A 17817-nucleotide genomic window follows, 5' to 3' on the forward strand; every position below is an offset into this window, starting at 1 on the left:
CTAGCACCTCAGGGAGAGCCCTTCTGATTTGTTTTCTGTGTATATACATGTACTTTTCATCTCATTTAATACCCTGGCTGTAGTCAGATATCCCCCTTTGTCGCCCAGATGTCATTTATATCTGCTCATCTAAAGTGAGGTTCACTGTAGGACCCCACATTGCAACTGGTTGTTATGGCCTTTGAACCTCTTTTAATCTAGCAGAATCTCTTTTTCTTCATGATACCATCTTGTTGAAAAAAATCTGGACCAGCTGTACAGTGAGATAACCTACCTCCTGAGTTTGTCCGATTGCTTCCTGTTTAACTTACTTCTCCGTCTTCTGTATTCCCTGTGAACTAGACCTCAGTTGTAAAAGCTTGAGAGATATGTTGAACATTCTTGACTAGAATCCCCTGGTAAGTGATGTCGTGTGCTTCCTGTTTCATTAGTGATGCTGAGATTGATCACTGAGTTAGGAGAGTAGCATCCTGACCTTTCCCTTCTGAAGGGAAGTCTTGTGACCTTGTCTCCATTCAAATGTCCAAACTCCTAAGTGGTTTTTACACCAAGTAACAATCCTTGCCAGAGTCAATCATTTCTTTAGAGGCCGTAGGATGAGTGTTTTATGATTGTTACTTTTGTTGTGTTATTTGTTGGTGTTCTTATGTAAAGTAGAATTTTGCCTCATCTAGCTGGATTGTCTATGCATGCTAAATCACTTCAATTGTGTCTGACTTTTTGCGACCCAATGGACTGTAGCCCACCAGGCTCCTCTCTATTCTTCAGGCAAGAATGTTGGAGTGAATTGCCATGTCCTCCTCCAGGGAATGTCCCCAATCCAGGGATCAAGCTCACATCTCTTAGGTCTCCTGCATTGGCAGGCAGGTTCTTTACCACTGGAGCCACCTATCTGTATATCATGAAATACTCTTCCTACCGGAGAGACAGATTTCATGCCCAATTTTTTGTCTTGGATTACCAATTTTTGTTGGGCTTCCTTGTTTTCCTGATAACTCGGTTGGTAAAGAATCTGCCTGCAATCCAGGAGACCTGGGTTAGATCCCTGGGTTGGGAAAATCCCCTGGAGAAGTTCAGGCTACCCACTCCAGTGTTCTGGTCTGGAGAATTCCATGGATTGTAGAGTCCATGGGATCGGAAAGAGTCAGATACAACTGAGCAACTTTCACTATCACCAATTTTTAACACAGAGTGCTTTAATAGACTCCTCAGATGCTAATACAGTTAATTTTTCCTGCTCTCTCTTTTTCCCTGAGTGTTATAATGTACTCATGAAATTTCATTAGTTCCCTGTGTTTTGATTTACTCTAATCCTTCATGTTGCTGTTCAAGTTGTCACAATGTTGGCCAGTGGACACCCCTTCCAGATTTTTTCCCCCTTTTAATACAGCCTGTTTATATTTGCAAGCTGTTTGCCCTCTGGCGTAGCTAGATATTCCACGTTCACTTGGTACCTTTCCTTATTCCGTTCCCGGAATCTACCATTTCTCCAAGGACCTACCTTTCTATCCTTCAAATGGTAACTGTGTGAGAGCCAGAATCTAGCTGCTGAGGCCTGCTGCCAAGGTGACACTGCTTCTCGACAGTGGACAAAACTAGCAAGGAAGGAAGGAACTGTGCTCAGGCGTGTCCAACTCTTTGCGACCCCACGGACTGTAGCCCTCCAGGCTCCTCTGTCCATGGGATTCTCCAGGCAAGAGGACTGGAGTGGGTTGCCATGCCCTCCTCCAGGGGATCTTCCCAACCCAGGGATGATACCTAGGTCTTCAGCATTGCAGGTGAATTCTTTACTGTCTGAGCCATCAGAGAAGCCCCAAACTAGCAGATATCTTCCTACAAATCTATGAGTTCGTATTGATATTCTCAAATCAGTTTTAACATCACCCTGGTTTTACTTAATTTCTTTGATTCATAAATCCAGTTTTCTCTTCCACTAAAAATGTTTACTTGCTTTATTCTACCACATAAAGAAAAGCATTTTTAAATAAATGGATTTTTACACATCTGGCAGCTGAGGCTTATGGAAGAAGCTGAGTGACTGTTCCACCACAAAAAAGACACTCTTGTGTTTGCAATTCCATCAGCAAGGCTTTTCCTAACCATAATAGCTTACTGTTATTGTCTGAGCCACAGAACTATTTTTTAGAATATTTGACTGATCTGTGAGAAAAGTTTAAATGTGTGCTATACCCCACAGAAATATATAGGGTGGTAAGTTACAGTTTTAATTTTTATGGCTGTATCTCTCCATATAAAATGAAGTGCATTACTCATTGTGTGACGATTGCAGCATATGTCTTCCAGTGTTTTTAGGGAGATGTGACTGTTTACATTGCAGCCAGTAGCACCAGGAATTCCTCCCACCTGTGCAGACTTTCCTGTTCTTTGGTTTATATACCTTTCACCAGGTCCTCACTGGAAAGGCAAGCTGCCACGTTGAGCCTGACTTTGTTGCGAAAACTCGATACCCTTTTTGCTTGACGCCCACCTCTGTGCATATGACGCCTGTCTCTCTGTGTTCACAGGTACCTGTTTGCGCTGCAGGTGAAGCAGGACCTGGCTCAAGGCAGGCTGACGTGTAATGACACCAGCGCTGCGCTCCTGATCTCACACATTGTGCAGTGTAAGTGCTTTTGATCTCCTTCAGGAAGCGTGTGGGAAATACACAGTGATCTGCTTGGTGGGGGGAAAATGACATCTACTAAAAACAATGTTTTCATCTTATGTTGCATTAGCACAAAAGCCAGAGGATGGAAAACAGCACTCTTAACATCACTTGATACTCCTGTCCTTCCATGGGCTTCCCTGACTGTGAAGAATCTGCCTGCAGTGCAGGAGACCTGAGTTCTATCCCTGGATCAGGAAGATCCCCTGGAGAAGAGAATGGCAATCCACTCCAGTGTTCTTGCCTGGATAATTCCATGGAGTCTGGTGGGCTACAGTCCACGGGATTGCCGAGAGTCAGACTTGATTGAGCGACTAACGCTTTCACCCCCCTCCCCCAAACGGTGACCCAGGAATTCTGTATCTGGGTGGTTGCCTACGCTTTTCAAGATTGAAGATGCGATTGTTGAAAACTCAGCTGACTCGAATTCAGTTGAATGGACAGTGGCCAAGTAGACGAAACTAGTTCTGTCCTGTTCTTGGATTTAATATTCATTGTTGAATATGGCATTTTATCCTTCAGACATAAGACATAAAACTGTCAAAGATTTCCCCTTCCTGTACTCTGTTCAAGAGTTCAGTAAAGCGAGACACATGACCCTGGATAGAATCCAAGTGATGCTTGAAGCAGAGATTTTAACTTTCTTACACTAAATAAAGGATAATTAGATTGTGCTCATTCTAAGGCTTACTGACTACTCACCTACTTACAGACTACTCAGGCATTTTTTTTCCTCTGGGTAAGGCAGAAGTTACTTAAAATGAAATACACACATTATGTTTCAGGAAGGATATTATGTACAGAGACCAGGGTCAACATATATAAACACTTTGTGTATATAAATGCTATCATACTATTTTTAAATTTCCATTGTATACAAAGCAATCCCATGTAATCAGGCCCAGCCTGTCCACATAGATGCCCAGTTAACAAGACTCCACAGGTTTATAGGAAGGCTCACTCCTAGTAGTCAACAAACTACTTTAGTCCAAAATGACGAGGTGTTTGTAGAAACCATGCTTATCGTTTTTGTGTGTGCATGAAAGTGAAAGTTGCTTAGTCATATCTGACTCTTTGCAATCCCATGGACTATATATACAGTCCATGGAATTCTCCAGACCAAAATACTGGAGTGGGTAGCCTTTTCCTTCTCCAGGGGAGCTTACCAACCCAGGGATTGAACCCAGGTCTCTCACATTGCAAGCAGATTCTTTACCAGCTGAGCCACAAAGGAAGCCCAAGAATACTGGAGTGGCTAGCCTATCTCTTCTCTAGCGGATCTTCCCAACTCAGGAATCGAACTGGGGTCTCCTGCTTTGCAGGCGGATTCTTTACCAACTGAGCTATCAGAGAAGCCCTTTTTGTGCGCGGGCATTGTTGAATATCTACCAGATTTAATAGATGGGTGTTTTCTTATTAATTTGAAAAAAAAATCTTTATTAGACTTTACTGTGTTCCAGTTCTATGTATTATCTCATTTAATTTTCATAACAACCCCCATGAGCTCAGTGCTGTTTTCCCCATTTAAACTGAGGACACTTTGGTGCAGTTACCTAACTTCCCTTTCATGTGTTTGGTCTTCCCTCTTCTTACAGTAACAGTAGAGTGAGCAATGTTTTGAATCGGGCAGTTCTCGTTTCTTTAGCTGATTGATCAGCCTGCAAGTTACAGAGTCCCTTACTTCTCTTTCCTTTGGAACAGGGGACTAATAGAAGCTGTTTCCTATAGCTGTGAAAATGAAACAATAGCATCAATATTCAGAATACGCTAGGAGTTCAATAAACACACCACCTTTCTTTGTTCTCACTCACCTGCGTCCCTCCCTTTCTAAACAATGGGAAATTTTGAAATAAAACTTCCTTATTGGAACAGCCACTTCAGGAAATGTCTCCAACCCTGCCTGGGCTTTTGGTGAGAGAAGAGAAATTTACTCACCCATTTCTGATGCCATTTAGTCTTGTACCCACTCTCTCTTATGCCCCATCCTTTTTAAAGTCTGTTGTTAGAGTAAACCACGCACATGGTAAGTGGAGGGTCACTGAAGTCCAGAAAGCCATGTGCTTGCTCCAATGGACCCTTCACCCCCAGACATAAACAAGGGCTCAGAAATCCTCTGAATCTTGAATTCTCCACAGGAGATGAAATAGGTGGGTTCAGAAGTACTCCTGCTATTTCCATTCTCTCTGATGCGCAGTTTTGTGATACACTTTCAATATTCTGATACTTACTAAGCCCTATTTCTGTATTTTTGAGCATCCCTGTGTGACACAGTTGGTAAAAAATCCACCTGCAATGCCAGAGACCTGGGTTGGGAAGATCTCCTGGAGAAGAAAAGGGCAACCCACTCCAATATTCTTGCCTGGGTAATCTCATGGACAGAGGAGCTGGCAGGCTACAGTCCAGGGGGTTGCAGAAGTCTAACACAACTTAGCAACTAAATCATACATCATATCATAGAAGGAGAATCTCCTGTGAATAGTGTGTTCATTCAAATGATTGATAATTATTTGCACAATCAATACGGTAAAAAAGGTCAGTTGGTCTCCTTTCTGCAGAAAGCGATGTTAATGCTGATGGAAAATTTTCTCTACTGAGCTGTATTTTCATCTCATCTTTTCCTATATACACAATCCAATTTTTAAAACTTTTCCTCTTTTTATTTGAATTCACTGTCATCTTTCAGACGTATTTTTCATTGGTTCCTTTGTTACTAGTCTTAGATACCCCCTGTATAAACTTTGGACTTTTAATTTTCCCTAACCGACTCTGAGTAGACCAGCAGGACAAGCTGATGAAGCCACGATTCAAACCCTAGGGGGGCCTGTTTATAAGAGGACCTCTCGTGTAGCGTGGATGCCCGCTGGGGTGCATTTCAGCAGGTTGTATGTGCATCCAGTCTGAAGACTTATACAAGCACAAGTTTGCCCAAGCACATCCTCATGAGAGTTCGGGAAAATCCCAAGATCTGGAGTTGTTATTTTTATTTTTTGCTGAAACTACTTTCAGCAAAAGTAAGGAATTCATATACATCAACTGATATGGGGGCTTCCCAGGTGGCGCTAGTGCTAAGGAACCCACCTGCCAAGGCAGGAGACATTAGAGATACAGGTTCTGACGTGCCTTACGGAGAAATAAGGGCTTCCCAGGTGGCTCAGTGGTAAAGAATCTGCTTGCCATTGCAGGAGATGCAGGTTCGATCCCTGGGTTGGGAAGATCCCCTGGAGGAGGAAATGACATCCCACTCGAGTATTCTTGCCTCGAAAATTCCTTGGACAATGGAGCCTGGCCGGCTACAGTCCATGAGATCGTAGAGAGTCAGACATGACAGTGGCTGAGCACGCACGCACACATGTTTGTGGAGAAACAAACATGGGTGCAGATATGCTTCATCCCAGCATGATTTACAGCGCTGTTGGCTGTGGGTTCAATGTTAATGAATCAACACAGTGCATAAAAGAGGATGTGTTTCTACAGAAGCATACAGAAAGCTCACCTATTTGATGAAAGTGTTTCAAGATTGTTGGAGGAACCTAAGCTGTTATTTCCCCTGGGAATGATGGTTTGAAAGTGAGTTGCTCAGTTGTGTCCGACTCTTGCGACCCCATGGATTATACAGTCCATGGAACTCTCCAGGCCAGAATACTGGTGTGGGTAGCCTTTTCCTTCTCCAGGGGATCTTTCCCAACCCAGAGATTGAACACAGGTCTCTGACATTGCAGGCGGATTCTTTACCAGCTGAGCCACCCGGGAATGATGGTTTAGTATTCACTAATTTGATATTTTGTAGGGACTTGATAGAACACTGTTACCATGAATGATGAGATAAACTTGGCTTTTTTGAGCCAAGATAGAAGGGATTTCAGAAAAGACAGTGCCGTCATCATCAAGGCCACCAGTGAGTGGTGGCAGGGTGGTGGGCAGGTCCCCCCGCTTCCATGCTGTCCTTTGTGATAGAAAGTGGCAACTTAGGGAGGAGGAAATTTGTTAAGAAAGGGCAGTTAGGAAATAATATTGATTTTGCCATAGTAGTCGGAAGCTAGGGAGTGATTGATGATTCCAGTGGCCCAGCTGGTGCCAGGCGAGTTGGCACTGTTGGGTGCAAAGCAAATATTCTCAGGGGCTGTGAATTATAGCAGCATACAGTGCATATCCTGTGTGATTACTGGGTTGCATTGCCCAAAGTGTGACAAGCTGCTTCACAAGACAAAGTGAAAGGTGGGTTTCATAGCAACGGTTCACTTGCTTTTCCTCTAAACAGCTGGCCTCCGCTCATTTTATTAAGCTTGTTACACAGACTATACGATAAGGCACACTGTCCCATCTGTACTGAATTGCTATAAGCTGAGCTGGAGGTAGTGTTGTTAGAGGAACAATGATTACTTTAAAGCTCTATCCTTTAATTTTCCAGGTTAGAGCCGTTAGGGGACTGTGTTGGGGTTACATGAGGTTACACCCTCTTTCTTGGTGATGAAAATTTTGTAATAATTTGCAGTCTTTTGAGTCATTTCTGACAATAAGACTACACAAAATTTCAGAGCCATATATTTTTACCAAGTTAGATTAGGTACCTTTTGTTGTTGTTTAGTTGCATCCAACTCTTTTGCGACCCCATGGACTGTAGCCTGCCAGGCTACTCTGTCCATGGGATCTCCCAGTGAGAGTTTCCTGTGGGAGTGGGTTGCCATTTCCTTCTCCAGGGGATCTTCCTGACCCAGGGATCAAACCCATATCTCTTACGTCTCCTGCATTGGCAGGTGGGTTCTTTACCACTGAGCCACCTGGGAAGCCCATTATGTACTTTCACCCCTATTTACAATCATATTTTCTCTACATGATAAAGCATGTAGGGTTTGCACTAATTGTTATATGCGCGTTTCCAGAGTTGATTTTGTCAAGTCCTGAAATTCTGGGGCTTATTTAGAAGTCAGAATGTTTTGATCCTCTTGTTTAGAATTTACTGCCTAAAGTAGAAGCAACCCCTAGTTGGGTGGGGAGGAAAGAAAACCAGGAACATGGATGGCCAAAGATGAATGATTCTGAAGTGTTCTTTCCGACGGGTAGAGATGAGAAAAAGTGGGAACTGTCATCTTACATTGGCAGAGCTGTTAAATCTGTCCCCCGTCCACAGCTTCTCACATCTCGCCCTTATGATACCCGCCAGCTGGGATCGCCTTACGTTCGCGGCTACTTTTTCCGGTTTACTCGCTGGGGAACAGTCCACTGGGAATGTAACAAACTGTGAGGTAGTGATCATATGTGGCTGGTTTTTCTTTCTCCCTTTCTTTGTAGCTGAGATTGGGGATTTCGATGAGGCATCGGACAGAGAGCATTTAGCAAAAAATAAGTACATACCTCAGCAAGATGCGCTAGAAGACAAAATCGTGGAATTTCACCATAACCACATGTGAGTCTCCTTTGTTGCTTCCTTTGAGCTGTTTCCCTCTGTCCTCTGACATTCATTAAGTACCTGTACACACACACAGAGTAAGTATTGGGAAGGAATATGCAAAGAGTGAGGGAGGAGGGCCCAGACGCTTAGTCAGTGTTGTCACTCATCCTGGACTCTCAGAGATGCAGGTCACCCACTCAAGACCAAACCCCTGGACTCCTTCCTTGCTTTTTTGTGAGACGAGAGTAACACTGACATTTTAGGACCCTGTGCTTTTGAGTAAGAGAAAGAGTGTAAGACCCAAGTACCAGGAAATCAGGAAGGGGACATCATGAACTAGGGACAATATAAGAATAGTGTGGCAATGGGGAACCTTTGTTCCACCTCCATTTTGGTTTCTTTCCTTTGATCAATAAAATATCTTCAACTATTCTCTGTGCCTTCCATTTTTGTTACTGCGTTTCAAGGAAAGCACTGGAGTCCTGGTTGATAGTTGCCTTTGATAGAGTATTGCCTTGAACTTTGCAAATTTAGGGCTATTGTTCAGTGGCTAGAAACTTGTTTCAGCATGATGGTGTCTTGCTTTCATATGACCTTAAAGGAAACTCTTTGAGATTCTAAAAAGCTGGCCGAGTGTGAGATAGACTTTGGGGGTTTTGTGTTACACAGGCAATACAGCTTTTGTTCCACTGGCTTGACTTTGAGTTATAATGAACTGGAGGCTGGGTGTCGTCTGATCAGGTAGCCCCATTGTTAGTGATGAAACGCCTTTTTATTTGCCAGGAGAAGGTGCTTAATCTTGAGTTCATAGACACAGGGAGTTCAAATCTCCTGGCCTTTCTCCTGATTTTTTTGTATTGTCAGTGGACAAACACCAGCAGAATCGGATTTCCAGCTCCTAGAGATTGCCCGCAGACTGGAGATGTACGGCATCCGATTGCACCCGGCCAAGGACCGGGAAGGCACGAAGATCAACCTGGCCGTGGCCAACACGGGGATTCTAGTGTTTCAGGTAAGAGCGTTTAGAACCAGCTCGGTTCCCTTGGTGATGGAGAGATAAGAGTTGACCCTTCAACTCTGATTCCATGTTGGGTGGTCCAGGCTGAGATCTCCAGTGATTATGTTTAGGTGACGAAGGGAACAGATAAACCTCGCTCCTGGGTTTCCTGTTTCTTTCCATCCTCAGACTTACAGATTGGATTTCTGTTGCCCTTGCTCAGCTTGGGGAACCCGTACTTGCAGATTTGTTTGTGTTGAGTGACTTTGTGGGCTTCCCAGGTGGTAAAGAACCCCCCTGCCGGTGCAGGTGATGTAAAAGACATGGGTTTGATCCCTGGGTTGGGAAGATTCCCTGGAGGAGGACATGGCAACCCAATCAGTATTCTTTCCTGGAGAATCTCATGGAAAGAGGAGCCTGCCAGGCTCCGGTGCAGAGTTGCAAAGAAGCGGACACAAACCGAGGTAACTTAGCACTTGGACTGTGTAGGATCACAGATTCTCTGTATCTCTCTGTGAACCTAACTTAGAACGTAGTTGAATAGAATCGAGATTTCAGATCCACAAAATAAGCACCTTTTTCACACTTGCCCATGTTATTCATCTGATTTTTTTAATCTAATTTGAGTTTTTTTTTTTTTTTTTTAATTGATTTGGATTTTACCCAAGTCAGCTTGTTTGTGGTTTCACATTTCCCTCACTGAGAAGATACAGCAGTTTTATGAATTCCTAGAGGTTGTGTCCATGTCCTGCTGTAATTTTGCAGCAAGACACATACTGTTCTTGAACCCTTGTGTTTTATGAACGGACATACTACTCTGCATCCTGAAGTGTGTGCAGCCTTGATCACAGTGCTTCTGTACTGTTATTGATGACTGCATCTCCTTTTCTTAATAATATCATTGAAGTATTATTGACATGCAATTAAATGCAAACATTTAAAACGTGACATTCTTCAACATGGGTAAGTTCTTAACCTTGTATGTCCTATGAAATCAAGGCAGGGAACATATGTACCACCTCAAAGCTTTTCCCCAAGACTTTTTTTAATTGAAGAATTTTTAATTTTCTTTTTTTATGATCAATTTGCAGTATTATGTTGCTTTCAGGTGCACAACACAGTGATTGAATATTTTATAAATTTTACTCCATTTAAAGTTGTTAGAAAATATTGACTAGATTCCCTGTGCTGGACAACACATCCCTCAAGGCTTCTCTTTTAAATAAGAGTGGATAATCCGTGCTTCAGTTTCAAAGGGATATGAAGAAAGCACCTGCCTTGTCTCATAAAGTAGGGTCAGATTTCACCCTGTCTCGAATGTGTAAACTCATGCATGACCTAAAACTTTTTTGATCTCTGCCGGATTGTGTTCCATCTCCCCCTTTGTATTTTACCAAAATAACCAGGGATTCTGTCTCTGCTGTGTCGGATGTTTATCTGCACCTGTGTGTTAGTGGCTCAGTTGTGTCCGGCTCTTGGCAACTCCATGGACGGTAGCCCGCCAGGCTCCTCTGTCTGTGAGCTTCTCCAGGCAAGAATACTAGAGTGGGTAGCCATTCCCTTCTCCAGGGGATCTTCCTGACCCCAAGGATTGAGCCTGGGTTTCCCACACTGCAGGTGGGTTCTTTACCGCTGAGCTACCAGGGATGCCCTCAGACGTCTACAGTGGACACTAATCCCCACAGATTCATGTCCCAAGAGAAGTTGAAATCGGTCTCCTCTGAGACACTAGGAAGCAGTATTTTAAGAGCAGTGTGGCGTTTGAGGAGGTGACTGTCCCTAACAGTTCTTGACCCACAGACATAATCTAGGAGTCCCTGATGAGAAAAAAAAAATGACAATGAAACAATGTAGTTGTCAGTCCTAGCATCCCATTTCAAAATTAAAACCCTTTAACATTTCTAAAGATGGGGGGAAGCAGGGAAAGACATGCCTCACATTGAATTAATTTGCTTTGATTGTGTTTGAGACACTTGAAATGTGGAGAGCTGCTCAGTAATGTAATCATGTACAAGGACTGTGTCTTGGAATTAATCTTCCTGCCAGTGCCTAATTGCTTCATTCCAGCCAATTTAAACAAATGGGCCTGGTGTTCCAGTAGGCTGGAGGAATTCTCATTTCAGCTGAGAGGACGGGACAGATGGGAGCTGGAATATGGGGGCTCCCCTCTGTGGGTCCCCCACATCCCACCTGGTGATCGAAGATGAGGATACATGCGTCCCTCCCAGAGACTGTTCTCTGGTATCAGAGACACCCCGAGGCGGGGGTCTCCCTCTGTCCCATGCTGTGGGAAGCCCACCGGGTCCAAGGGCCAGAGCAGTGTGGACAAAGTGTGATCGCTAACTGCTGTGTTGGTTCTGTGGCTCCTCCTGGTTTAGGCACACGCCTAGGAATCTCATTCTGCTGCAGGGACCATCTGATTTAGAACAAATTAAAATCTCACCATGCTGCGACTTCCACATGGGTAGAATGAAGATAAACCCAGCTCCCTGGGCTTTCATGTAAGGTTTCACAAGAACAGGCCTGTAAAGGACTTGGGACCGTGCCTGGCACTCGCTCAGTGATGGTCGCTAATAATTATGGTGGTTGTCGTGGTTATTATTCTTATTTATCTTTCTCTTTATCAGCCGCTTGGCCAGCCTCTCCCCTCCCTGGAGGCAGACTTAAGTATGAAAGTCAGATCATAGAATTAGTGCGAAACAATGAATCTAGGAAGGGAGTGGGTATCACTTACAGCCACAGAGCCCTGGAATTCTGCAGCAGGAGGCATTCTTATGAACAGTTACATCAGCCATCCCTTCTGATCCCCGGGAGCAAAGCAGACCAGCTCCCGTGTTGCTGATCGTGCAGTACCCGGCTCACCAGCTGATGCCTCTCTTCTCAGGGTTTTACGAAGATCAACGCCTTCAACTGGGCAAAGGTGCGGAAGCTGAGCTTCAAGAGGAAGCGCTTTCTCATCAAGCTCCGCCCCGATGTGAACGTAAGTGCCTCTCAGGAACCTCCTTGGGGACAGGAGTTGATGTTCCACAAGTGAACCTGAGTCACCTCGGGGTGGAGTGGGTCTCACTAGGGCGCAGGTGGACCCCGAGGCCAGCAGCCCTGCAGCTGTCTGCTGGTCTGCACCGTGTGTCTGAAGGCTGGGCCCCTGCACAGCTGTCATCAGCAGACAGGGGGCACGGATGTGTCCCTGGGACGGGTCACTTCCCCGTGCGCAGATGTGTGCACATCCAACACCCCCCGCCCCAACCCCACTCTGCAGTCGCTGTGTCTCTAGCCTCGGCCACCCCCAGATCCTGCTCAGCATTCTGCCGTGTTCCAGGCCTGTCCCTGCCCATCCTGGGGCCCCCCACCCCTGACAGTGCATTCTCAGGAGCTGACCCAGCCCCTCCTGCACAGGCTGCCTGCCGACCCTCTAAAGATGTCACTCACTTGGCTCTGGGTCAAAGAAGGAAGAAAGCATCTTCTCCTTCCACCATAAATAGGGATGGAGGAGGTGATGACAGAGCACTGATGTCCCCAACCAGAATTGGAGTACTTTATTCCCATGGGGGGAAAGATTATAAATGGCAGTCTAGGCTTATAGTCCCTTGGACAGCAAAGGTCTGTCTAGTCAAGGCTATGGTTTTTCCAGTAGTCATGTATGGATGTGAGAGTTGGACTATAAAGAAAGCTTAGCACTGAAGAATTGATGCTTTTGAACTGTGGTGTTGGAGAAGACTCTTGTGAGTCCCTTGGACTGCAAGGAGATCAGTCCTGGGTGTTCATTGGAAGGACTGATGTTGAAACTGAAACTCCAGTACTTTGGCCACCTGATGCGAAGAGCTGACTCATTTGAAAAGACCCTGATGCTGGGAAAGATTGAGGGCAGGAGGAAGAGGGGTCGACAGAGGATGAGGTATTTGGATGACATCATTGACTCAATGGACATGAGTTTGAGCAGACTCCGGGAGATAGTGAATGACAGGGAAGCCTGGCATGCTGCAGTCCATGGGGGTCGCAAAGAGTTGGACGTGACTGAATGACTGGACAACAAGAAGGCTTATAGTAGTTTGGATACAGTATGGATGAACTGGGTTTTTATGACCTGCCCTGGGAAGCAGGCACCCTTGGAAGCTGTTTTGTATGAGAAAATGTGTTTTGAGTCCAAAAGACTGTGTCCTGCAGCCTGACTTGTCTGTAAGTTGAAATAGAGCTGTGAGATTCCCCCAAAATAGCTGGGACTGCTGGGAATGTTAAGGACTGTGGTAACCTTTGTTTACATAAGCTGGCCACTTAAATTGGGAGCATTCAGTCTAGGAGCAGAAAATTACCATATCCCCTTTCTCAAATCAAAGGACATGAGTTTTTCAGCCTTGACTGATACTTTTGTGCTCCAGAAAAAAAAAAAAATGTTCATTTCCTATACAGTCCCTGGGGTCACCTGGAGGCTGGGATCCTATGCTGTTTAATGGAGGAAAGGCTTAAGCGCAATATTCAAAGTTGGCATGAACCGTGAGAGAGAGAATGGAAAGAAAAACTGTCGATTCTTTTAAGGAGACATAAAAGGAATTTCGGTACTTGGTTTCTTTTTTTTAAAGAAGGAAATGTAAGCCAAGTGAAAAGAATTTGTTTATGAATTCACTCAAAGGGCACGTTACGATTTCTGCTGAATGTCCCATTTTCTGTTTGTTCCTCTGAGGAATTAAGTGGGGAAGAAAATGGTTGAAAGATGACAATATGGCATCATAAGGAACACCTATATTTTAGTATGTGGATTTATGGTCATGCCATAATGAAATACACCGCTGAAACTTTATGGGACAGATTTGTTTTCTGCCCCCTTTTCTGTTTTTCAACTGAACGTCTGTGGGAATGGCAAAATCCACGATGCTCTCTTCTCTTTTTAGAGCTCGTACCAGGATACCTTGGAATTCCTAATGGCCAGTCGGGATTTTTGCAAGTCCTTCTGGAAAATCTGTGTTGAACATCATGCTTTTTTTAGACTTTTCGAAGAGCCCAAGCCAAAGCCCAAGCCCGTTCTCTTTAGCCGAGGGTCATCATTTCGGTTCAGGTAAGGGTTATGCTTTCCATCTCCACGTTTATCATGGATTCATTTCCCCAAGACTTTCAAGTTATCTTCCAAGACAACTTGGCAGATAGAGTGTTTGCTTGGTCATCCTAGAAGGCTCCCGTAGATCCTTGTTGTGTTCTATTTGAATCTTAGATAGCCACGAGGCTGTCTACCCAGCCATGGTCAGCTCCCAGTGGAACTCTCTCGTGCACAAAGAATTCCCTTTCTAGGTAGAGGCGAACATGCCTTGTTAACATTTGCTCTAGAGGAAATTCCCTGGCGGTCCAGTGATTGAGACTTCGCCTTCTCATGCAGTGGGTGTGGATTCCTGATCTGGGGACTAAGATCCCAAATGCCTCACTAGCCAAAATACTAAAACATAAAACACAAGCAATATTGTAACAAATTCAATAAAGACTTTAAAAATGGTAACTTTAAAAAAAATTTTGCTGTATCTTCACCAAAGGCTGTGTAGACTTGCCCATCATTGGTTCAGTTTCTCTCTGTCTTTCAGCAGATCTTTGAGTGTCTATTGCAGGTTAGATTCCATCCTAGGCATTGGCGTGTACAGTGACTAGAACTATCCCACTTTCGTGAAGTATACAGGCTCTTGGGATGGTTGCTTCATAGCCTAACACAGAATTATTGGGTGGTCGGACTCTTTTTCTGTTATATTTTTAAGGGATGTATCAAGAGGGAGAAGGGACACCAGAGCACAGGTTCTCCTGGGACTGGGAGGAGGGGAGGCAAAGGTGGCGGAGGGCTGGGCCGAGTGTGACCTGAGAACGCCTTGCTGTCTTCTCCCTTCCCGCCCACCGTCTTCGTTGTAGTGGTCGGACTCAGAAGCAGGTTCTCGACTATGTTAAAGAAGGCGGACATAAGAAAGTGCAGTTTGAAAGGTAAGAGAAATGTCAGTGCTGCTTCTGATTTGAGAGGAGTCGTTCTCGATGGGCCACGGGTCGGCCCTGCCTGATCAGTGTTAAGAAGAGCTGCAGACCCTCACTCCAGAGTGAGAGGCAGGGGGCAGGGATGGAGGAGAAACAGGAGCTTACGGAGGGGATACAGCGCTGTGAAAACCTACTCACCCTTGAGTCCTTAGATATTTGGGGATTTGAGCTGACAGTATTTCTATGAAATCTTTTTTAATTGGAAAAGTTGCAACTCCTTTGCTTTAATTTTATTTAATTCATTTTTATTGGAAGTATTGTTGTTTACAATGTTGTGTTAGTTTCCGATGTACAGCAAAGTGTACAGTACAGTTATACATATATCCCCTCTTTTTGTATCCTACTCCCATAGAATCTACATTGCAGGTCATTACAGAGTACTGTACTGAGTAGAGTTCTATAAACCTTTTAACTTGAAGTTTGATTGAAGAGAAACAGGATTTATTATTGTTGTTGTTGTTAGCTCTTAATAATTGTTAGCTCACAATTATCATTGTGTGCTGGTAGCTCTTGTTATGTGCCAGACCTTTCCCAAGTCCCCTAGACATATGAACTCATGGAGTCTTTATACCCTCTCTGCGAGGTTGGTGCTATTTTCTCCCATTTTTAAAGATTGAGACACATTAGCTCAAAGATACTGAGTAATTCGCCCAGGTCTCAGAGCTGGTGAGTGAGCCCTGGTCACCCAGCTCCACAGCCCATTGCCCTTCAGCATTGTTCTGCCTAAAGGAAATAAAAGAAAAGGTTTAAGGGGTGAAATGTTGGTTTACCAAGGACTATTTAGTAACAGAGCTTTCCTGGTGGCTCAGACAGTAAAGAATCTGCCTGTAATGCAAGAGACCTGGGTTCAATCCCTGGATCTGAAAGATCCCCTGGAGAAAGGGAATGGCTACCCACTCCAGTGTTCCTACCTGGAGTATTACAAGTGTTTTAATGTTTTTATTTTTTCACTTGAACACATTTAAAAAGTATAATAAAGCACAGAGAATACAGCAAGCATGCATGTTCCTACTACTTAGAATTAGTAACATTTTTAATATTTTGTTCCTCGGGTTTTATTTCCTCTTTTATTCATAGCTATTGTGGTTATGGATGTAGTGAAAAACCCCCTTTAACCAACAGCCTTCATTATGTCCCTCCTCCCCTCCCCAGAGGCAAAATACCTGATTCATGTTACTTCTAATAGAGTATTCATGTACCCAAGAGAATAGGCAGAATTGCCCTGGGGATGTCCTTTTTCATTTGTATAAGCAGTATTACATTGTACATAATTGTGCATCTTGCTCCTTAAACCCTACCCTGAGTTTGAGATCTGGGTTCATCATTTTATGGTATCATGAAAGTATTATTTTTAATTTATCTGATTCCCTGTTGGCAAACATTCGGGTTGTTGGGTGTTTTGTTTGGCAGAAACAAACATGCTGCTGTGACCATCCTTGTATATTTGTTGTGATTTCAGAACTGGGCTTGTTTCTCCCTCCCGGTATCCAGAGACGTAATGTTCAGAAGGTTATTTGCCTGTTTATCTAGATGTAACAAACCCCATCATTTTTTCAAATGATTCAAATTAGTCTTTTGGGGATCATGTGAGAAGGGGCCCTGCTCTCTCCAACTCACAATATGGGTGCTCCAGAGCTTTGGTGTGTTACTTTGGAGTATTTTAAAGAAAAACTGGATAGACATTGGAATTTAATCTGTCTTGTTTCATGTGTGTGAATGGGCTTCCTAGGTGGTACTAGTGGTAAAGAACCTGCCTGCCAATGCAGGCGACATAAGAGACTTGGGTTCGATCCCTGCGTTGGGAAGATCCCCTGGAGAAGGAAATGACAACCCACTCCAGTATCCTTGCCTGGAGAATCCCATGGACAGAGGAGCCTGGCGGGCTACAGTCCATGGAGTCGCAGAGTCAGACATAACTGAGTGGCTTAGCACACATGTGTGAATGCCTTAAAAGTTTCTAATGCTTGCTCCCTGGGAAGGTGGGGCCCGACACACGCTAAGGGGAAAAACAGATTAAAGGGGAGGTGTTGGTAGCACTGAAATCCAGCTTCTTCTGCTGTGGAGTCTATAAATTCATTCCTGGGGCAGGGCCTTTTCTCTGAACCGAGGGCTGTGAAGGAGTCAGCCAATTAGTGCCAGTGGCCTCTATTACAGAACTGATCTAGAAAATCATTACCCAGAGCACACAAATTGATTTCGTATTGTCACACTTTCGCTTGCAATTCAGAGCTTTTGCAAGTCCAGCCACCTTCTCCCTTCCGGCGACATTTCCTGTAACTAGAGAGTGAACGTTCAGTAGCTGGTGCTCCCAACCAGCTGGACCAATCCAGTGGAAGCTAGGGATGCTGAGAATTAACTCAAGGTTGAAGCAACCCCTGGATCCTAAAAGTGTTGCATAAGAGGTGAATGGGTCTATCTCCAGGGATTTATCTAGACTACTTTAGGTGCCTTCCCTATTGAGTGAGTACCTCGTGCTGTTTGGTTTTTTTTTTTTTTAATCAACAACAACAAAAGAACACAAGTCATCTAACTTGGTCTGTCTTGTGTGATTTCTCCCAGGAAACACAGCAAGATCCATTCCATCAGAAGCCTTGTTACACAGCCGTCAGAGCCAAATTCAGAAGTGCCGAAACAAGTTAGTGATGGTGTCAGCCACTCTCATAGCTCTGATTGCCACCAGATGTCCTCTGCTGAGGGCTGGGTCTGCTTTTGAGTTTTTCGTCCTTCACCCTTCAGGGGTGTTTTCTGGGGAGTCGAGCTCTGTGCTCC

The 17817-nt window shown here is 44.4% G+C and overlaps 1 protein-coding gene across 1 annotated transcript in view; it reads left to right on the plus strand.

Moving 5' to 3' along the window:
- The window catches only part of FARP1 (FERM, ARH/RhoGEF and pleckstrin domain protein 1), a 301894-nt gene that overhangs the window by 230133 nt on the left and 53944 nt on the right, over window positions 1-17817 (plus strand). Inside the window, exons 6-12 of the mRNA XM_065902356.1 lie at window positions 2526-2623; window positions 7955-8069; window positions 8919-9066; window positions 11936-12031; window positions 13938-14101; window positions 14932-15000; window positions 17608-17683. Of these exons, the coding sequence (XP_065758428.1) occupies window positions 2526-2623; window positions 7955-8069; window positions 8919-9066; window positions 11936-12031; window positions 13938-14101; window positions 14932-15000; window positions 17608-17683 (766 nt within the window). The remainder of the gene's footprint in view (window positions 1-2525; window positions 2624-7954; window positions 8070-8918; window positions 9067-11935; window positions 12032-13937; window positions 14102-14931; window positions 15001-17607; window positions 17684-17817) is intronic.

This window comes from Muntiacus reevesi, chromosome 11 (genome assembly GCF_963930625.1).
Source record: "Muntiacus reevesi chromosome 11, mMunRee1.1, whole genome shotgun sequence".
Classification (NCBI taxonomy): Eukaryota; Metazoa; Chordata; class Mammalia; order Artiodactyla; family Cervidae; genus Muntiacus; species Muntiacus reevesi.